This window comes from Gobius niger (genome assembly GCF_951799975.1).
Source record: "Gobius niger genome assembly, chromosome: 18".
NCBI lineage: Eukaryota > Metazoa > Chordata > Actinopteri > Gobiiformes > Gobiidae > Gobius > Gobius niger.
In genome coordinates this window covers 21,258,193-21,280,476 of record NC_136869.1, presented here as the reverse complement: position 1 = coordinate 21,280,476, position 22,284 = coordinate 21,258,193, and the positions used below count along the sequence as shown (strand labels likewise).

Here is a 22,284-nt window from a genome sequence, read left to right as displayed (position 1 = left end):
TCCAGTTAATTTACCATTTTAGATCATGTGCATCACAGGTTAAGGCCCAAAAGTAAATGAGAGAATGTGAGTCAAAATGGGTATATGACAGCTGCTTGTCCACTTTTGCACGTGTTACTCGTCCTGTGAACAATCGCTTGGTTATTGACCCCAAAGTGTCTTGAGTGCTTCATAGAAAAATACAGACTACAGCCGTCTCTGCCTCTGCACAGAGCTGTAGCCTCACGCTGCGCTCTCAGGACTGATGATGAACTGATCACATGGAGCAAAGCCTTAATGACCTGCTCGTGACCCCTCAGCACTGAGGCGGGGGCTCGTTGGTGTTTCAGTACCCATCCCTAGTCTCCACCTGGAGGTAAACTGCTACTGCATAAACACAACAGAAAAAAGTCACTCAAATGAAGACAGAAGGCGAGCGAGTGTGCAAAGTGCAGCGGCCTGTGTCCTGTTCCCACAGGGGGGTGTAGTGTTGTTCACAGTCTGATATGTGGCGGTGGGATGGACGGGTTTACAGCAGGGAGCAGTAGCCCCCACAGCTGCCCCCCCCAGCGTCCTCGTCGCTCAGCTGCACGCTGCGCCCGTGGGTGTCGCTCTGCCACAGCCCCGGGGTCTGGATGATCTTCTCCACCAGCTCCTCGAACGCACACATCACGCCGTCCTTGGTCTTAGCGCTCGCCTCTGCAGGACAAGGGGAGAAGTCAAACATCAGCACCAGGGCGACGTGTTGAGGCCCATCCGATTGAAGTTTTTTTCTTAGGGACTTTTTTTATTGATTGAGCTTTGAACCAAAAAACAAGGCGGAATTTGATTTTGTACAGATTCTTACCACAAGCTTATTCAAAAACTAAACAAGAACCCGAATTCCCTTTGATCAAATGTCAAATAACTAACAGATTTGGGCAGTTACAAAAGTATATTACCTTCAGTAAATAAGGAATATAACATTACTTACATAAAAACAAGAATATATAACTCATTACAATTCAAGTTACAAGTGCATTTAAATGGTTTGTATTGATGTACGAATGAAAAAACTCCCCCCAAATAAAATACAGCACCAAATCAAGTTGGAAGTTGGTGTGTAAGAACTGCAGTTGCGTCAAAACAAAACACAAGAGAACGAGGAAAATGAAGATAAAAGGAAATCTCTGACTGCACTTTCTTCTCGGGGCATTATGACTATTTTCAGTTTATATTTTGCAAAAGTAACTCAGAAGTAACTCAAAGTAGCGTAACTCAGTTACATTTTTGAAATAGTAATATGTAATACAAACATATTACATTTTAAAGCTGTAACTACTCATACAGAATATATTAATATAAGATAAGATAAGACAGCCTTTATTGATCTCACAATGGAGAAATGTATTTGTTCCAATTTTAAAGTAACTTGCCTAACACTGATATCTATTACAAAATAGAATTATACATTTAAACCTGTCTTGAAAACCTGTGGCGAAAATTTGGACAGGTCAATTTTACACTTAATTATGTCTTATTCTTATATGAAAACATTGAATAAAAAAAAAAAAGTTTCAATATTCTTTATCCATATTTATATTAGTAATCTACAGCTAAAGTTTCAAATTGATTTCCCTAAATATAATTTTCCCCCCACTGGTCACCTGCAGCGCCTCGCCTTAATAACCTCAGACCAAGTTGACGAGTTTCATCCCGGCCTGGTACGTCCGATACGTTTTGTTTGGCTCATTTTATTTGGCATTCAACAATCCCACTATCATCTCTCTGCAGTGCCGTGTCTTTGGCCTGGTGTCGCTGCTGAATCCTGACTCACCTATAAAAAGCATGGAATGTTTTCTTGCAAACTTGAGTCCCTCGGCCCTGTCCAGCTCGTGGTTTTCCTGCAACAATAGAAAGAAAGAAAGAAAGAAAGAAAGAGGTGAATGTCATTTGAAGGCTCTGCCGCCGAAGGGGAGGAAAAGCCATCATCGCACAGACGAAGAACAGGACGCTATAAATCCGTAATGTAGAACTTAGTGGGCATTTTCTCCCCTCAGACCGGCCTGGGTCCGCTGCCAGAGCCGAGAGTGGGTCTGCCGCAGCCGTGCGACCCGCTCATCCATCACGGGCCTGCGAGTTAACGTCTTTCAAAGGCACGTGTTGTTTTAGGCTGCGCTAAATAAAAGAAGGATTTAGAAATGACATGTGGGGATATTTGGGGAACGTATAATCATGTAGTTCATGTCAGCTACCAGAGAGATGGCACGCTCGCACAATTTTCTTCCTCAATTTAAGAGTTTTATCGAAAATACAGCCTGACAGAGATGGACGTTTGGAGGTCGACGCCTTGATTGAAAGTATGAGGTTTAGAAATGCCAATAATCCATATCAGCAGATTATTCATGGGCAAAGGCTCAGACATTAATTGAAATGCTCATGATGGATATAGACCAGGGCCTTACTTTACATTTACATAATGTTTGAAGGATTCTGCACAAAGTGATTCCAGTTAAAAGAAAAGCCTGTTTCTGACTGCAGTGAATATACAAAATAAACAAATACTTCAAAATGCGAGCACAGAGGTTGAGGTTTGGACTTTCTGGAGCTACGCGGGACGGGATCAGCTCTGAGATCTTAGCTAAACTGTAAAGTCACCTGACTTGCACACAGGGGGGCCCTCACTGAATAAAAAAGGCTCAGACATCAACCGAGCAAGGTCTGACTCAGTCGCTGGGGAAAATAATGTCGAAACAATTACTTTCTCAATGTTCCAACATCCATAAACGGCAACTGCTCACAACCTGAGACTGACGAGGTACAACACAAATGCTACGACACGATGGTCCCGAACTGAAGGACAGCACAGAGGCTCATCATGGCTGCACAGGAGCAGGTCTTGAGCACCAGAGCAATAGAGGCCCAGATCTACCACACCAGACAAGACAATGAGACAAGTACATAACTGCAGGGTGTGAGATGCAGGGGAGGCTGACATGGAGCGCCATAACAAAGTGTCCACCAGCATTACAAGTATGGGCTGGAAACCTCAAGGTCAGGAAACATATTGTTCTTAAACAATTACATTTTACAAGTTTGTTTAGTTTTTTTTTTTTAACCGAACCAACCGACCCAGAATGTAATTGTAGTGTACCGTTACACCTCTCTAAAATGTGGATATTTTTAAAAGCAAATTGGACAGTGGACCGTAAGCTTATGAGCAATAACGCTAAGAAAACCTGCACATGACTCGGCTTACTTCTTTTCAATTCTTCTGGAATGAAAAAAAAAATCAAGCTATATCACGATTTCCAAAGAACTTCACATGTAATGCCTGAAGGCCTTCATTTCAGCACAATTCAACTGATCTAAATGTCTATGGTTTTCCCCGCTCCTCTCACCTTGTCGATCTTGTTTCCCACCAGCATCTTGACCAGGTCGTTCCTGGTGCAGTACGTCTCCAGTTCGCTCAGCCAGTTCTCCAGCTTGGTGAACGTTTCCCTCCGCGTCACGTCGTACACTGGCAAACACACGACGGATCACAGTCAACATTTGAACACTCTAGTCTCGTCTGATGTTTTCATTTGCTTTTTGCTGGATTTGACGAACGTATTCATCGACACATCCAATCAGAGTTCATTCCGACCGGGGACTTTTATGATTTAGACTTTATTTCAAATGTCTCTCAGCTTTTGTTGTCTTTGGGGATTAATTGACTCATACGTTAAAAGTCAAAATCAAGGAAATTTGCTTCTATTTTGTAAAGTTAACAAAGAAACAAAGCTTGAATGTGATTAGAAGCTGAGTGTGTGTGTGCTCCATGAAAAGCCATCAGCTCCTTTACGACGTGCGGCGGGCCCCGCTCTGACACAGCGGGCCCTGGCAGTCAGGGGCACTCACCCAGAATGACTCCTTGGGCCCCACGGTAGTAACTGGGCGTGAGGGTTCGGAAGCGCTCCTGGCCGGCCGTGTCCTGGAGAACAGGGGGGAAACGTTAGGTCGTAGGAAGTCAGCGGTTACATCATGAAGAGCAATCTTTTTTTTTCTTCCTGCGGGCTTATTCTACACTCCCAGATACAGATTCACGTTAGATTTATTCATATTTTAGCTTTTCATTCAATGTCTACTTCCTGTCTATCTCTTCTTCTTTGTTTCTTCAGTTGTCTTGTCCATCTAATTCATCTATCAAACGATCCGGTTTAATGCAAAACAATCCATTACAGTTTTGTGAAATAAGGACGTTTTGATCTCCCTGAAAAACCTAATCTCCAAAAAACAAAGACTTCCTGACAAAACTGCAGCCTCTCGAGACGTTCATACAAATGCACTTCTTGCCCTATCAGTGGGTGTTTCTCTGTTGCCTGTTGGATTCTTCCCCCCTAGTCCACTTGGTTGCCTTCCATCCTTGGAAGTCAACTCTGAAGCAGGAGCGAGTGTCCTGCCCAGCGTGTCATGTGATTGAACAGATGATAAAATCAATCTATAGAACTTTACAAAAGCCACTCGTTTCATGAGTAAAAAGAGGCAGGAAGCGGTTTGTAAAATTGAGCATCTCACACTTTTTGCTCGAGGTCCATATGAAATCACACAACACAAATAAAAATTATAAACTGTATGCATTATACCCGATTTTGTGTTTCTCTAGTAATATTTGTGGGAAAAACTCAGTGCAGCGAATTATAAAGCATTTATCTCAATTTCATGAACTCTCAGGTTAGTTTTCTAGCATTTCTGTGGAAGTGACCCTGAAAAGTGGACCCCGCATGTAGTGAAATGTGCCTATAAACACATCCTTGTGAAGAATTGGGATGATACAAATATGTCACGGCCCTTTAAGCTACTGAGTGACCTGGCAAAATGAGGAGTGCCCATACTCTCACCTCATACTTGCTGTTTTAGTAGACTTCTTTAAATGGGCAGCAGTATACATTAACGTGAACAACATTTTCCACACATTTTTCTTATCCAAACCAAAAGAAGAAGAAAAAAAAAAGTTTCATCCCATCATTTCCCTGGTGAATGTTTCTTCCAGCTCTGGACCTCATCAACTATTCTCATGTGCTTCCTTTAAAAAGATCACAAACTCTGAGTGGTTCAATGATGGGACATGGGCGCCATCTTGTGGACACGTCGCCAAACAACTACAACTCCTCTGTGCAAAAAAAAAGTTTAAAAAAAAATCTAAAACAGCATTAAAATGTGCTTTGGACAAAATGTGCTCACCCAAATGGCCAGCTTCGCCTTGTTCCCATCCACCGAGATGGTCTTGACTTTAAAGTCCACACCTAGACAAGAAGAAGAAACAGAAGAAGCAGAAGAAGTCAGTGAATCCCCTCCTCCTCCTCTGTCGCAGTGATCTCATCCTGCTGCTGCCGCCAAACCCCACAATTATCCACCATCAATTGTCCAAACAGCCCTTACCACAGGACATCTTTCAGCTTCCGCTCACTACGGGCCACCGGTTGGAAATGACAGTGACTACACGAGCGGGACTGGGACACAGATTGAGGAAAATGCTAATGCTCCACCTGTAAAATGGATCAGAGGAGCCTGAAGGCCGGAGAGAAACATGCAGGAGGACGTTGCCAGACCGCTCGACATGACGCACTAAGCTTTAAGGAAACGAGCGCGTCTGATGTGGTTGTTATTACAAAGTGGTCAAAACGGAGGAAAGGGGAAGGAGACAAAGAGGACAAGATTGTGGAAAAGCTGAAGAAATGTGCGCAGAGGAGCACAGACGGGTCAGAGAGGTGATCCATCTGACTGAGAGTTACACGTTTATGGTAAAACAAACACACTGGAGCTTAAAAGTACAGACATTCCTTATGCATTTTTGTTTCAAGTTAACGGAAAGTAGAAAGTATTAAGATAAGAACACTACAATGTCCCGGGCTTCACTTTACTCTGTACTTGTAATGTTTACGTTACAGTAGCACGCTATGGTAGGGCCCAACCAACATGGATCTTTGGGGTCAGATACTGATACCGAAGAGGGCTGGCCGATAGCCGATATATAGGCCGATGTTTTAAGTCATTTAATTTGATGCATTTTTGTTACGTTTTTATCTCTCAAATAGCCTATAGTTAAACATTTATTATTATAGTAAAGGTTTCAATCATAGAAATATACAGAAATATATCTAATGAGGTTGACCGATGTGGGTTTTTCTAAGGCCAATGCAGATTATTGGGGATTTTTGATTGGCCGATGCTGCTGATATTTTTGTTTTCTCCGCCCCTTGAGGCTCACGTTAAAGCTCTGATCGGCTCTTAGAAAAAACGGGAAGTCTATCACTTTCGGTTCGGGAGATAATTGGCCTTTTTTCGGCTGGGTACCATTAAACGATACCAGTTTGGTATTGGAAAAAAAAGTTTAGGTTCTACCGGTATCGGAAAAATTACAGTGTCTAAAGCAGGAACCGAAAAAAACACTTCTATCTTTAGATCCAAGTTTTGATTAGGGCTGAAACGACTAATCGATTAATCGATTATTGAAATAGTCGACAACTATTTTAGTAATCGATTAATCGTTTTCTGGTTCACACAGACTAAAATGGAGCAAAAATGACATAAAAAATGTAGTATTTTTGATGAAAACCTACTTTGATTTTATATTTAGGGTCTGTAGTGTTTTGTACATTGTAAATTTCATGAATAGAGCCTTCAAAAAAACATTTCCCCTTAGTTTACTCCATCAACACATCCTCAAACAGCGCCACTTAAGCTATATGTGATAAAAAAAAAATGAAAAAATACAATTTTCCAACACCATTCACAGCCAAGCAATTAATCGATTAATCATAAAAATAATCGATAGATTAATCGATTACAAAGTGATCGTTAGTTGCAGCCCTAGTTTTGATGCTGTTGGTCCAGGGACCGCATTAAGGGAAGTGAAGTGACAACTTTTTCTCATGTTCTTAGTTTTTTCCCCTAATTTTTGCTCATTAACTATTACGAATATTTTCCTTATTTCCCCCCAATTTATTCCCAATTCTTTTTTGCACAATTTTTCCTTATTTTCGACACAGTTCTCGACACTGGAGATGATTGGAGACAAATATTTTAGTATAGGCATCGGAAAAAGTACCGTTAAAGCATTGGTATCGCAAAAAAGGTAACGGTACCCAACCCGATAGCCAATATTGTAAATTACTCGTATATTGGAGCGATATATTGGCCAGGCGGCAGATCAGTCGGGCCCTCATCTATGGCATAATAATGTTGAGTGAAAGCAGCTAAAACAAAGACAGTCCAGGTGAACACTGTGGACAAATATTGACTTTTGATAGAGTTTATGACATAATTCAGATAAAAACTAGAAGACAAAATCAGCAAGAAGACTGTGACACTAAGCTAATATTATGCTAAATACTATGGATGCTCTAAAAAACACTTAAAACAGCTTTAGGCAGTCTGTTCACATAACCCTGGTCGCACTCAACTATTTTCTCTCTTACATATTTATTTTGTAAAAGTTCATGGAAAGAACTTTTTTTTTGTTATGCCTTAAAAAGAACATTTAGTCCTACTTTCAAGTCCTTGTTAGCATTTGGAAAACAAAGGGAAAATCAACACTAAACATAGTAAGCTAAACTGTTTGTGTCAAAGCTCTGCGAGCACTAATACTACCCAAACTGCCCGTACTTGTTTTCCTCAGGCATGCGTTTGTAGTTACCTTTGCCGACTCCTGAGACCTGTAGCTGAGGAGGTTTGTGTCTTTCCCTCTTGCACTTGTTTATCACTGGGGTTTGTCTCAGGCTCTAACCAGCACCACATGCTCCTTATCTGAACCACCTGCTGGAAATCAACCCACCTATAGTCGCCGTCTGCTCCGGGTCAAACGTGTCGTCTGTGAATCTCAACAGGAGGCTGCAGACAAACACACGGGGGGAAAAAAAAAGAATGGAAAGAATTAGACAAACTTCTGATCGGGCAGAGCCATCAACAGCAACTGGATCTAAATCGTGATCTTAAGGTGTGATTTTATGCACATATTTCATTTCGACCAGATGATAAAACAAAAATACAAAACTTAAATGCAGTCCAAAGTTATTGCTAGAGGAGGGCAAAATATTGGAAAGAGTGGGGCTGCTCGATTAAAGAAAAAATAATAATGGCGATTATTTCAGTAACAATTTAAATCACAATTATTCAAACAATTATTTGTAAGAATTAAAAATAATCTTCATGTTACTTTAATTTTCGAAAAACTGTGCAAAAATATTTTCTTTGGACAATTAAAAAAGTCCAAATTATATTAAACATGCTCTTGTTTCTAAACTGATCCTCTCTTGAGAGATCCCCGTCTCACCGGCCCCCTGCTGGCCAGGCCTCACACCTGCCCAAGCAAAACAAGCGCACGGCCTGATGACGTTTGTTTATGTTGGACCAAAGCATTTTCCAGAGGATATAGAAGCTTCGAAACCTCTGCTCTCCTTTCAGCAAAAGACGAGCACATATCAGTGGCGTTATCTCAAGAGCTACGTATAAAGATTGCTTGCATTTTTCACGACATGTACAACAGTTCCATCACGCTGCGATCGTAGTTCAGCGGACCAGACGTGCTCCGACAAGCAGACCAAGCAGGGGGATGGACAAGCGGGAGGGCATGCTTAACCATCGTTTTTTCTATTATGCCTTTTTTTTTTATTGTGTAGTGTAATAATGGAAATCGTAATTGAATTTCGATTAATTGTACTGCCCTAGGAAAGAGTATCGTTCAGGTGTCAGCATCGAAAGTACTGGTATCTAGGGCTGCAACTAACGATTATTTTGTAATCGATTAATCTATTGATTATTTTTACGATTAATCGCTTGGCTGTGAATGGTGCAGGAACATTTTAGTTTTTCTATTTTTTTTAGTCACATATAGCTTAAGTGGCGCTGCTTGAAGATGTGTTGATGGAATAAACTAAAGGGAAATGTTTGTTGGAGGCTCTATTCATGAAATGTACAATGAACTAAATGTACACAGACCCTAACTATATAAACAAAGTAGGATTTCATCAAAAATACTACATTTTAATGTCATTTTTACTCCATTTTAGTCTGTGTGAAACAGAAAACGATTAACTGATTGCTAAAATAGTTGTCGACTATTTCAATAATCGATTAGTCATAGATTAATCGATTAGTCGTTTCAGCCCTACTGGTATGGACAAAAATGTTACAGTACCCAGCCCTAATAAGACCCCATGGACACCCTGGAGCTGTTAAAGCCCCAGATGATTACTGACTGAGACTGACCAAAGATGTGAGTTAAATAGATGAATTGTACGGCCTACCAGCCCCAGTTATGATACATCATGACTTACACTTACAGCATCAACTGATCTAACTATAGAACCTCTGATGAAGCCCCATCTCTGTTCCTGTGCTGACCCTCTTCCCATAATTCACAGCCGCATGACGTGGCTGACTGAGGTGAGGACAGGCCGTGCTGTGATGATGCTAACACTGTGCGCGCGTGACCCGGTCATATCGCGCTCGTCTGTGGATTGTTTGGGTGCCTGGAGCAGATGACGTGTGCGGGTCCAAGTCCACAGGAAGACATTAGGTCATTAGTATCAGCGCTGCTTCAATGGGTTTAGCGTAGCTGCGGTATGCGTCGAGTTTATTCAAAATGAGTCACACAAAGTTAACATCCAAGAAGAGACAAATGTGATGTTCTTTTTCTGATGTCGAAGCTGCTTTAAGTGAAGATCGGCCAATGTGATTACTAATTTAATATGATGTGATTGTAGATCTCCTGAATAGCCTACAGTGACATTATAGAACAGACTTCAAACATAAAAGTAAAACTCGTCATTTTTGTAAAATAATTGGCTAATTTATTTTAACCTCTTAACTCCCACCTGAACCGAGAGGATCTTTCTCCTCACGTCATCAGATTTTTTTTCCATCATTATTTTGTTGGGTATTCAACTCATTTTTGTAACTTTCTTGTCTTTTTTTTGTGTCATTTTTTGCCACATTTGTCATTTTGTCGTCATTTTTTTTATCACATTTGTCATTTTTTGTCAAATTTGGGGATTTTTTTGGTCAAATTTTTATCACATTTTTGTAATTTTTTTGTCACATTCTGTCACATTTTAGTCACTTTTTAGTCGTTTTTTGGTCAATTTTTTATCACATTTTAGTCATTTTTTGTTAATTTTTTGTAATTTTTTTTGTCGAATTTTTATTACATTTTTGTCATTTTTTTGTCACATTTTGTGGCATTTTGGTAATTTTTTCATCAATTTTTTGTCAATTTCTTGTGACATTTTTGTGACATTTTTGCCACTTTTTCATAACTTTTTCGTCACTTTTTTGTCAATGTTTTCTCACTTTTTTGTCACAACTCCATCATTGTTTTCGTCTCAGTTTTTCCAGAAGCTTTTGGACTGGGGTAAAGCCAAACTGGAGAAAATGTGCTCGGTTCAGGTGGGAGTTAATTTTTTAAATGTCCGATTGTAAAGCCACTTCTTTAGCTTCAAACCAAGTTGCTTTCAGGCTTTTTGGGCTCATTGTCACTTTGGTTCACACCGGCAGAAGCAAGTCAAATTGAATGCTTTCTAATGCCATTTTTAATTGCCAATTGCTACATTTTAAATCGCTGAAATTATTAAAGTTCACAATTTTCAAAGAAAGCGAGATTTAATGCCAGTGACCTGAACAGTGGTTGTTTGCATCATTCGCTGAACAAAATTCATGAATGATCCTCTAGAGTTGAGGATTCTGATTCTTTAAACAACTGTCCTTTAAGAAACAAAGACTACGCGTCCCCTAAATCTCACGAGGACAGTGCGCTGCGATAATAAATCTGCAATAATCCAAGGAGTTTGCCGCTGATAATCTGTTGACATGAGCGCATCGCTTTTGGACGGCTGATTATTTATTCCCTCCACTTGTTTACGGCATTCCGATCGTTCCTGACGCTCTGATGTGATGGTTGATGTCTAATAAGTCTTCCATTCTGTCTGGACAACATATAAGACCAAGCCAAATCATAGTGGAGAGTAAATAAAGCGGAGTGGAGTCGGCCCACGCCAGCGCTCATGATTGCAGATAAGCAGATGGTGATGATGCCTTCGAAAAACGTGTATTTTTCAACACAGACCGCCCCTCCTCCTATTGGATGATTACAGCAACATTATGAGGCCAAAGAATGAGGTCGGCTGACTGCATGAATCATGACCACACATGGATTGGCACCCGTCGAGTCCAGATCTTAGCCACAATAAGAGTCTCTGGGATGTGCTCATTGATGATGCTCCACCATCATCCACACAAGAATTTCGGTAAATATGACGGACGGAAAAATAACTGTGTGACATTGCAGAAGCTCATCCTCAACAATACCACAGCAAACGGGTGGCGGTGTTTTTACTTCATGATATCCTTGAGAGCAGTGTTTCCATTTTTCACACAAAGTAGGTACCACCACCGAGAATTTTCTTGATGTCCAAGTACCCACAGGCCAAGATCAAGATAAGACACAGTCAACGGAGTCTAATAAGGCCCTAAAACAGCCCTAAACAGAACTGAATTATTGTCCAAACGAACAAACAAACACCAAACTATCTAAGTGAAATGATCTCTTATTAAAATGAACAAATAAAAACTGCAGATGAGCCCGAGTACCCCCTGAAGAAGCCCAAAAATATTATGTTCTATTTATTTCTATTGCAACAGAGATAACTCCATGGGAGGGAACAGTTTTTAAAAGAAAATGTCAAAATGTTGTACTTGATCATTAATTGGCAGGGATTGGATTCACAAACCTGACATGTTGTTGTTATTATGGCTGAAAGTCTGATCCATTGGCAAAAATCACGCACTTTTTGGATGAAAGAGGAGACGTAGAAATTTGAACTGTCTACGATGCCACTGGACGGTCCCAGGCTATTTTGGTGTTTGATATGGACAAAGTCTAACTGGTTAAGGTTTGGGCCAGGAGTTGGAAAAAGCTTAAGTTTGGAAACAGGAAAACAATTAAGAAAAAATGTCTCTGCATTATCATAAGGAGACAAATAAGGAGGCAAAAGAGCTAAAAGAGTTTGTAGCCATTGGACGGTTCTATTGACACTACCAACTTTGAAACCTTTTTTTTTTTTTAGACAAATGGATTATCCTAGAAGTTTAAGTTTAATGGTTTTGTATAGCCCAATATCACAACAGAAGTCGCCTCACAGGGCTGCACCAAACATTAAGGCAATAAAACAGAGCAATAAATATGACAATTTATAGTTCAGGTGAATCCAGGCAAATACAATGTTCAAATAGAAATAACAATAAAGATATTAGCCGAAAATCAAGACAAGAAAAAACTGCTACCATAGTTACCACCATGGAATTTTCTGCTGAATGTTGTGACGTCACGCGAACGTAGTTTTAAGTAAGTAATCGCTTTATTTGTCATTGTACGACCAAATAGTGTTCAGGTGTTAGTCCTGAGCGCGGCACCACTGTGGGACAACCTGACCACAATCTTTTTGGAGGCAGTGGTAGAACCAGGAGGACACCTGGCTGGCTGCCTTCAGTGCTCCTCTGAAATGGTGCACCACCTCCTGGGTTTGCCCCCGTTTCAGAGCATGGTGTCCTGCACTGGTCAGCTCCTCTATCTCCTCCTTCCCTCCTGCGCAGCTCCCTCCGCTCCACAACAGTCTGTCACCATCTTCTCCTTTGTTTCCTGTAGTGCCTCTTGCGACGCCTCCACTGTTCCGCAGGTGTGGGGGCTCTTCCAGTGTTTCAGAAGAAGACATTTGTAGGTGTCAAATGTCTTTAGCTCCTAAGCTAGCTCTTTGTTTACCTTAAGAAAGCTGCTTACTTCAGGAGCATTATGAACTCTCTACTGCAAAAATAATCCACCGAACCCCACAAAAACACAGCGAAGACGTACAAAAACCATCACAACAAAACAATGTGGAATCAGAAACCACAAAAGCAGTTCACAGATAAAGGCAAAAAACGAAATAGCTTAATAATAAGCATATAGCTGGTAACAAGTCGCCAGCAGCAGCAGCAGCAGAAGCCGCCAGTGTTCATGGTCATCGCTCATAAACAAGACTAAAATTGCTTTCTCGTGATTGCAACATCCCATCATCGCAGAACAACAGTGTCAGTGCAAGTCATGGTTTATGGGGATCACATAAACCACAAGAGCGCGTTTATACAAGGAGACAGGCTAAATAAATATCCAAAAACCGCAGATCCTTTGTCATTATTTTGGTAAACATATGTCAGAGTTATGGGGTTGATACAGATCGGGCTAGCGAGCTAACACTAGCCCGGAGCCACGACACCACTTTCTTGGAGACATTCATGTTTTTTACCTGCTCTTTCCAACGCCGCTTTCCCCAATTATTAGTATCTTCAGAGTCGTCAGCACGTCGTCCTCCATGTCTGCGTCACAGGTGCGGGTGTTACGGGGGGGATGTGCGGGAGGGACAGGCTTTTTGTGGAGAAAGACGCTGGTGTTTACAGCGGAGCAGAGATAGGGCACTGACTGAGGAGGGCCGACAACTTCCTGTGCACGCGGTGGCACTTCCGGTACAGCCACGTTTGTTCTGATTACATAACAAACAACATATGTGGAAAATGTCATGCACATTTAGTCTTAAAAGGCATGCGGGTAATATTATGGAAACTGTTCATATATCAAGGTACCAAGCACATGTTCGGTTTATCAAAGGCAAATGGACCTTTTTTTGTAATTTCAGAAAAAAGTAAACAAAAGCTCTTTTTGGATCTATTAGGTCAGGGGTGTCAATGTCGTTTCGGTCGAGGGCCAAAATTCAGCCCCCACGGCAGGTCACGGGCTCCATATATTGTATAGGATTGTGGCCTTGTAAATAACAACATCTTACACTTATTGCGCTTTATCAGCCTGTGTCACATGTTTCTCAAAGTGCTGCTTAAAGTCATTATTCATACACTTCACAGTCAATGGCAGTAAGTTACTATTGTAGCCACACCCGCCTTGGGGCAGATTGACCTTTTACCACGTGGCTATAATATGCTGTTTATATCCTGATCTCTTATTATGTCAGTGCCCTCTGCTGGACACATGTGGAATTCTTTCCTTTTTTAAAATTTAAGATGCCCTCTAGTGGCTGGAATGAGCAGCTGGTTATTTCGTTAAAAATCCATCATTTTTGACATGCTCAGGAATTCATGCTCCTCAAAGGGCCACATTATATCATGCAGCCCGCGGGCCTTGACCTTGACACATGTGAATTAGGTGTATAGGCCAAATGAGCATGCGCGGTAATCCATCCATCCATTTTCTTCCACTTTTCCATTTCTGGGTCGTGGGGGCAGCTGTTGGAGCTTCCCAAATCACATTGCACCAGCCCCTTATGGCTCCTCCTGCAGGTGGTGGGTCCACGAAAGGATGGCTTCATGGCTCTAACCGGGCCTGTTGGTCTCTCATAAGGGGCTTCTGAACCGCTCTTTGTCTGATGTGTAATGTGCAAAGTTCACAGCTACCCACGCTGTCAACAAAGTCCATTAAAACCAGACTATCATAGTAGAACAATGGGCTATTTAGTGACTATTACGTCGCTTAAAGTGCTTTTACGGCGATATGCCAAGTTCACATTCATTCTCCATTGCAGTGCGACTAATCATGGAAGAGTTTTGCTCTATTCACGAGTGCAATAAAGGAACCTCACAGTGTTGTATATGGAGTCACCATAGCACTCATCACATTTCCCACTGAAAGAAAAGATCCAGAACGTCATGATGAATGGATTAAATTAGTAGGTTTCACATATAGCTAACTAGTAATGCTCTTTGTAACCGATAGGTCTATTTACTTAATACAAGAACTGTTTTTTATTTATTTAGGCTATTGGTTTAGCGAGGGCCACGAGTTCTTTTTCTCTTCCCAGTAACACTGTGTCCCCGTTTCTTACAGAATTCTTTTAAAACATCGATTTTTAACGCTCAATATATTCAAGTCACACTCGGTCATGTTAACAGTTTGGGATATGATCTGGGTAGGCCTGACCTTTAACCTGGACCAGCATGCTCTGCGCTCGGTGAGATGCCGAATCCGCTTATTGTCACAAAATGATTTGTTTACTATTGCACCGTCATAAATTATTTTAGAAATAGTTGAAAATATGTTTTTTCCTTATTACAGTAAGAAAATAGCTTTCTTATTACAAAAGAAAGCAATTAGAGTGATCAGCCATGCAGAACACCTTGCTCCAACAAATCCTCTTTTTATTGGATTAAATATCTTATTGCATGATCTTGTTGATGTTTACACAGCAGTTGTGATGTACAAAGCACAAAACCTCAGGTTTCCTCACTGTTTACAGGAGATGTTTCTAAGAAAAGAATCTAGATACAAGCTCAGAGGAATATAAGGTATGATACAAAAACCCATGGCGAGGACTAATACAAAGAGGTGTATGTCAGTCAAAGGAGTTGATCTATCTACGAACGGTTTACCTAATCAACTTAAGGGCTCCAAAAATCGACAAGTTAAATATTATGGAAAAGCATAGAACACTTGAATGAAGATCATTAGATCATTATAAACTGCCTGACAAAAAAAAGGCACCATAAAAAAGGTATCTCGCTCTACTATTTGGTTGTAGGTGTAGCACCTTTAGCACATTTGCTGTGGCAATGAGCTTCTGCAATGTCCAAAGCTCAAGTGTTACATTCATTTTTCACCAAGATCTTGTATTGATGATGGGAGAGTGTGACCACTGTGCAAAGCCTTCTCCAGCACATCCCAAATATTCTTAATAGGATTAAGATCTGGACTCTGGGGTGGCCCAATCCATGTGTGAAAATGATGTCTTATGCTCCCTGAACCACTCTTTCACAATGCAAGGCCCCATGAATGTCATCTTGGATATTCTTCTTGTCTCATAAAACCTGCCATCTGCAACTTCCTCTTTAACCTGGTTGCCATAGAAAAAGACAAGGACAGTGTACATTTTATCATTTATTTAATAAATAACCATTGACAGCATCGGGAGAGAGCGTGGCGCTGAAATTAAAGGCACTTTGAAAACAACACAGTGGAGTCAAACAGAGGCATTTTGGTGGAGCGTATTTCCGAGGTGTTGCTACGTTAATCCAAAGCCCTGACACAGTTCACACGCAAACTCTCACGGACAGACACGTTTTTTTGGTGCGGCAAGAGGAACACAGGGAACAGACCTGAGAAAGAAGCATAGACTTTGCACATACAATAAACACTGTACAGTTACGAGCACTGGTCTACATCTCCACTGATTGTTCGGCATCATCGCAATGTCCACCATTACCAAGACTCGACATAAACAGCTTTGCTCACCGGTAAGCCCTGTTCTAAAGTTCTAGTCAATTTCAGCTGTAATTTAAAACCGACTATGACGAAAAATTGTCTTGTGTCTATCCAGTCTAACAGAAATAAACTTTACACATTTTGTCCACAAGTGGTATACAGTCCCTTTGAGTAGGTCAAGGCGACAAACTGAAATGGAGGATCCTTCGACAAGGCCATGGGCTTTTGACACAATTATGCTTTTTTCAGGTGGATAGACATTTGTTTGTGTCTGCTTCAATATGTCCCTTTCAGACTTATTCATTCATTTATTCTTCAGTGATGCATTTAAAGTTTGTAAGATCGCGAAATGAGGAGCAAGAGAGACGGACTTCCAAAGTAAACAATCAAGCTCCCGCCCACCTCCCCTCCTGATTGGTCCTAAAAGCCAGTCCTCGTTTCGCAAAATGAGAAGAGGGGAGAACAAGATTTCGAAAGCTCCCTCCTGATTGGACCTGATTAGTTACTGAGATCAGCAAAAGGAGGGACTTCAGAAAAATATGACTTTAATATTACTTATGTTACGTGAAAATGCAGGCCCAGGCGCTCGATTATACGCGGTCTATTACATTTGTAAAACATTTAAACTTACAGACGTTCACTTTAAGTTTGGTGTTTCCTGGTGCAGACATGGCTTACACCCAGTTCTTGCTTAATTTTGCCCAATATAGGTATTTTCTTTGACCGTTTTCAGACCCGATTCAGCACTCGTTTGGTCAGAACCTTGGCCGAGCGGCAGGCGGATGGTCAGTGATTTGAAGAGTCAGAGAACCACCGGTCTATTTGAGCCGATCAGCATTTTTGTGAAGCCCTACGGTGACGACTGCAGGCACACTTCCTGGTTTCAGCTGGTTTTGTTTACATCTGCTCAGACGGAGACAACGGCGGCAATGAGGAGCGACTAATAGTAAATGTATTCGCGTTTTCGCCCAGTTCTTCACTTCTGCCGCGCTTGCTTCCACATTTACACACTCAGGAGCTCAGTGCACGGAGACAAGACAAAAACGACAAAAGACAAATTGTGAAGGACACACACACACACACACACAAAAAAACAAAAACAAAAATCATAAAACATGTCCACGTTATATATATTTTCATACATCCAAAAGTGTGCACATTGTGAAATAATGATACGTTAATGTGACCTTACCCGCCCACGCCAGGCAGGAAAAAAAGCACCTTCATCTTATTTTTTCTTCATCTTCCTCTTAAAAAGTATATACACAAGATTAAAAAAAAACTGTACGTGGCCAATATGACACGTTAGCGTAAAATTCAGATGTGTTAGTACGAGTAGACGCGGTGGGGGGTGGTGCTACATGAAAAAAAGCGATGTAAAAAAAAAAAAAAGTGTTGTTTGGGAGTTGAAAGAGCACAGTCCAGAAGGCAACTCCACTATTTTCCTTCGTATTTGGGGTTGACCACGGTTGTCACGGCACTTTTGTAGATGGGATTTTCACCCTGGAGAAGAAACAAGTAAAGAAATGTGTATTTAGTATTAAAAATAAAAAATAAAGGCTAATATCACGCACACCTTGGCATTCGATGTGACCACACACGGTACAAAAACATGCCTGTTCAGTAATCTTCTAATGTGCAATATTTGACAACTGTCTTGAATATTGCGATGATGGGAACAACTTCAACACGGAGCTATTTGTCTTTTCATCGAGTTGTGTCAAAACAAGAGTCGACAAAATACTATATCAAGGCTTAAAATGGGACAAACAGAGGAAAATCATGACTAAAACCGAACTTTTGTGCTTTCAAGTGACCATGACCTGAGTGGTTTTGAATTACATTGTGGCTTCTTCTTCTTCTTCTTCTTCTTCTTCTTCTAATAAAAACAATGAGGAAGAGATGGTGGTCTTAGAGTTTGTGTACAAAGACTACAGAATACTTGTCTCTGATTGGCTAATGAGGCGGATCACTGTGAGCTAATATACATGAGACACTAGATGGCGCTGTCATAAAGGCATGTGCAAACTTTTTTTGATTTACAACAGTTATATGAATCCTTAACTCACTCATTTCTTAATTTGCTCGAGTATAGTCATCATTTTACCCACATTTGATGGGAATATTGCAAAAGGAGCTCAAAATAAGCTGAAAATGTCTCCATTGTGTCTAATGCCTCATTGATGTTAGCAAACCTATGTTATGTGACGAGTGTCAAGATCTATTTCTTCATCTTTCTCACCTTAGATAGTAGGGCTGGACTGGGCAATATATTATACACAACTAAGCTTTGACACAAGTAAAAAGACATCAATGAAAAAACAAATAGCAGTCAAATTATTTCATAAAACAACATTGTGGCAATTTTTAAGACAGTTATCACGTAATCTCTTCTCTTATTGATACAGTTTTACTCTTATACAGTATTCTCAATTTTTCCCTTTTGAGGAATAATCCTTCCCACACTTCACAGCAAACATATGGTTACAGACAAGACTCACACTGACCGCTTTGGTATCGAAGCAAAACTCATGGGAAACGGTGAGAAAAAGAACACAAAAGTGCAAGAGTCATGCAGGAAACGGCAGAGGAGATACAAACTTAAAGAGCGGCAGCTTTGCGGCCGTAGCTGGGGTTCTGGAACTGATTGATGGGACTCTTGTAAATGGGGTTGTCTTGCTGAAGGATAGAGAGGGAGATTCAAAGGAAAAAAATCAACAGGAAAAAGCAAAAAGGATGGAAGAAAGCTGAGGAAAGCAGGGGGAACAACGAAGGAACGAGCGCAGAACAGAAACAGGAGATTTCAGGTTTTGCTGAATGTTCAAAGCTTCGGTTGCTGTGAAGAAAGTGCGTTATGCTACGTCGACACAAGAGGGAGACAAACCACTGCTACAAAAATCAACCCAGCTTCAAGTTTGAGGAGGTTAACAAATCCCAGTCACTGTTCTTCCACCCTCTAAACCCTCCTATTTGCACTTTGATTTTCTATCACACACAACATCCAACCACCACAATATTTGTTGTTCAGGCGGAAAACTGAGACATTAAGTCATCAATACGCGGCTGCATGGCTTCTTACAGGAGAGGTGGGCAAGTCTTTTTTCGTGGCGGCAAGATTCATTTCAAATTTTGCCTCCCAGTCGTGGCACAAAATAAACACTAAATCCCAGTTGGACGTCCTAAATGATCTAACAGGAGGTCTGAGAGGCATTTTAAAAGGTATTCTCTCACTGATGTGTGCAATATCTTAGGGGCCAGAGGTTCAATGCTGGAGTGACACTTTTTTTTGAGTTTCCTTACAATCTAGAACTTTACTAATGCTATTGATCTGAAAAGTGGACTTGTCACGCTCCGGGCAGGGGGCTAAGGTCTCTTACAAGTTGCCTTTACACTGCTTCAGGTCTAGTTTGAAGCCCTCTGTGGTTATCAGCTCCAAATTCCAAACATTAAAGCTGCTTCTTACCCTAGAAAAAGACACATCTTCCTGACTGGCTTATATTTCTAGGTGAACACTTTCTCTACCGTTCCAGTTTAATCTCTTTTGTTGACCATGTACCTGTTTGTTTTTTTTAGCTGCACCACACGCAGCGTCTCCCCTCGCCGTGTCTGCTAAAAAAAAATCATGTCTTTTCACTGACCGTGTCCCACTTGGCGTTCATCTTCTCCTTCTCGAACTTGGCGAACTCCCTGCGGTCGTGGATGATCATGAGCAGCTTCCAGATGAGGAGGAGGGCCAGGCCGATGAGGACGATGCCCGCCACCACGCCGGCCACGATGGGGATGATGTCAGGGCCCGCCGGGCAGTCTGCAGCACAGAACGAGGCATCACAACATCACTCATATTCTCTCCTCTTCGCCACGCCATTATTATTCACATGCAAAAGTCAAAATCTCACATCAGAAACACAGAAATCAGAGTTAGCAAACGGCTTCCCGGACCTGTTTGAGCTGAGCTTTACAAATGAAAGGTGAAGCCAGGCACTACATTTAAGTATGGTGATTTATGACATTTATATCACTTCTGTCTTTTCTCCATCATCATCATATTAAAAGATGATGTTTTGTGGCCATTGGATGTGCATCTGACCCCACAAAAAGCAGAAACTAAACTGAATATGATTTAGCTCAGAGGCTAGTTTTAGACGCCAATTCTGATCTAAATTGACTCTCCAAAGGTCTGTACATTCATTAATGATTTCTAACTAGGCTTGGGTTGACAACAGCTGAAAACATCTGGATTGTTCATAATAATGCAATGTTGGAGGCTAAATGCTAACGGCTATAGGAAAAATACATTGAGCAGGCTAAGGGATGGATTGAAAGACGCTTCTCCTTTGTATTTCTAAGGTCCACAGTGATTTGGATCTTCAAAAGTCCAAGTGATTAATATGAAAACCTCTTCTACGATGGGAAATGTTGACATACACAATGATAACACAAAACAACTAAAAACGTAGCGGCTCTCAGCTGGTGTAGCTTTACCACCTGATTTCTTCTGAACAATGAGGTGACTGAGCGCCCACTGGCAAAAATATTCACTCGGACAATTTCTCAAAGTGTATTTTGGTTTTCTTTTGCACTCCCTGCAGAGCCACATGTCAGGAATAGGAAAATTGGTTGACACAAAGCGCTGGGGGAAACACGAGTTTGGAGGTCTTAAAATAACAGCCATAGCACCCCGCCCCGCTGCATGTGTGTGTGTGTGTGTGTGTGTGTGTGTGTGTGTGTGTGTGTGTGTGTGTGTGTGTGTGTGTGTGTGTACATATGGCACTGTGCAGCCCCACCCCAGTCATTATGGACCCACTCCACACCCTTCCACTTTCACAACTGCTTTTCCCACTCCAAACACGGGTGAGCACACTCCAACTCTGTGCTTGATTTGAGTTCAACAGGGTTCGTGCCGGTGCCGACTCAAATTCAATGCCTTGTTATTCCATCTTCGTGCCCAGACACAATGTTTTTATATGTCACAAGTCATGTGAAAGGCGGCTCGCGTACGTACCCAGCGTTTCCACCACGTGCACCTCCTTCTCCGTGTTGTTGTTGACGGCGTAGGTGTAGTAGAACCAGCAGTCGTTGGCGTCCCGCTCCTTGCAGTGCATGACGGGGTAGGTGGCGTCGTTGGGCTGCGGCAGTTTGTCCCGGGCCTTCACTTTGATGAGGTTAAAGTAACTGCAGTCCCGCTCACATGTGTCCTTCTTCTCACCGGTGCCGAACGTACGGCACTGCACACACTCCCTGGAAGATAGAGAAACACATTTTATTATTATTATTTTTTTCCTTGTATGGTGTTTTTGTAGATACTGTATTTGAATGAAGTGGCTCACTCAGTGGCTCAATGCATTTAAATAAGGTTTGGACAAGCTAAAATTAAATAATAATCAAAACAGGACTTAAAAAATATTGCGATTATTATATTATTGAAATACTTCACTGAACTATTTAAAAGCAGTACATTCTATTAATGAGTCATTTGTTTTTTCTTCATATTGAATCAAAACAAGACTTGGCAGCACCATCTAAACTATATTTTTTTTTTTACATAAGCCGCACTTGTCTCTAAGCCGCAGGTCTCCACCTTGAACATGGCTTTAGCGCACACTGGAAATACTGGACTTTTCTCTCCGTGTGCGGTCAAATATTCCAAGAGAACGGTGGCCTACAGGTAGTATATTTACTTTTATAAAAGTGTGTTGTGTTGTGTTCAGTCAAACTGAAGCTCTGCCTGCAGAGCGACTTCTCCCGGGAGGGTGGCAGAGTTTAGAGCCAACCTCCTCGGCTTGTCTGTATAGACCAGAGTTTCCCGGTGTTCGAAGCCGCTCTGAGTGCGGCAGAGCTGGGTCCATGGTGAACCGTTCGAGGCTAACTTTGATGATTTTAGCGCTTCGCTTTGTCCCGCCGTTTTTCACTGTAACATTTGATGAGAAAAATGTGCTATGTCAAACATATTGAATGTTTTCTTTGATGGCTTTATCTTTCCCTGTTGCTTTTGTTAAACTAAGATAATATGTTCTGTGCATGTACCTCATTTATTAGCGCACTAGATGCTA

The 22,284-nt window shown here is 41.3% G+C and overlaps 2 protein-coding genes across 3 annotated transcripts in view; both read right to left on the bottom strand.

Moving 5' to 3' along the window:
* Window positions 1–287: 287 nt before the first annotated feature.
* Window positions 288–13,457, bottom strand: LOC306977737 (ras-related protein Rab-18). The gene is made up of 7 exons (XM_079576171.1): window positions 13,278–13,457; window positions 7,775–7,830; window positions 5,182–5,243; window positions 3,859–3,931; window positions 3,360–3,478; window positions 1,796–1,862; window positions 288–678 (listed from the first exon to the last, which is right to left on the bottom strand). Exons 1-7 carry the CDS (start codon window positions 13,343–13,345, stop codon window positions 509–511), a joined length of 615 nt encoding a protein of 204 aa, XP_079432297.1. The 5' UTR covers window positions 13,346–13,457; the 3' UTR covers window positions 288–508.
* A 3,762-nt stretch (window positions 13,458–17,219) lies between these two features.
* LOC306977551 (integrin beta-1-like) overlaps window positions 17,220–22,284 on the bottom strand; it is a 34,905-nt gene continuing 29,840 nt past the window's right edge. Inside the window, exons 14-16 of one of the 2 annotated variants that reach the window (XM_079575928.1) lie at window positions 21,237–21,472; window positions 19,873–20,039; window positions 17,220–17,737 (exon numbers count right to left, since the gene is read on the bottom strand). In XM_079575928.1, the coding sequence (XP_079432054.1) occupies window positions 17,672–17,737; window positions 19,873–20,039; window positions 21,237–21,472 (469 nt within the window). In that variant the 3' untranslated portion in view covers window positions 17,220–17,671. Of the gene's footprint in view, window positions 17,738–18,773; window positions 18,914–19,872; window positions 20,040–21,236; window positions 21,473–22,284 lie in introns of those variants that run through there. The other variant, XM_079575927.1, reaches the window with a different exon arrangement.

Excerpts from the sequence above, each read along its gene's own strand:
- LOC306977737 (XM_079576171.1), bottom strand. The coding sequence starts at position 13,345 with ATGGAGGACGACGTGCTGACGACTCTGAAGATACTAATAATTGGGGAA. Across the intron at positions 7,831-13,277 it reads AGCGGCGTTGGAAAGAGCAG|CCTCCTGTTGAGATTCACAG; the intron begins GTAAAAAACATG and ends GTTTGTCTGCAG. Across the intron at positions 1,863-3,359 it reads TGGGAAACAAGATCGACAAG|GAAAACCACGAGCTGGACAG; the intron begins GTGAGAGGAGCG and ends CTATTGTTGCAG.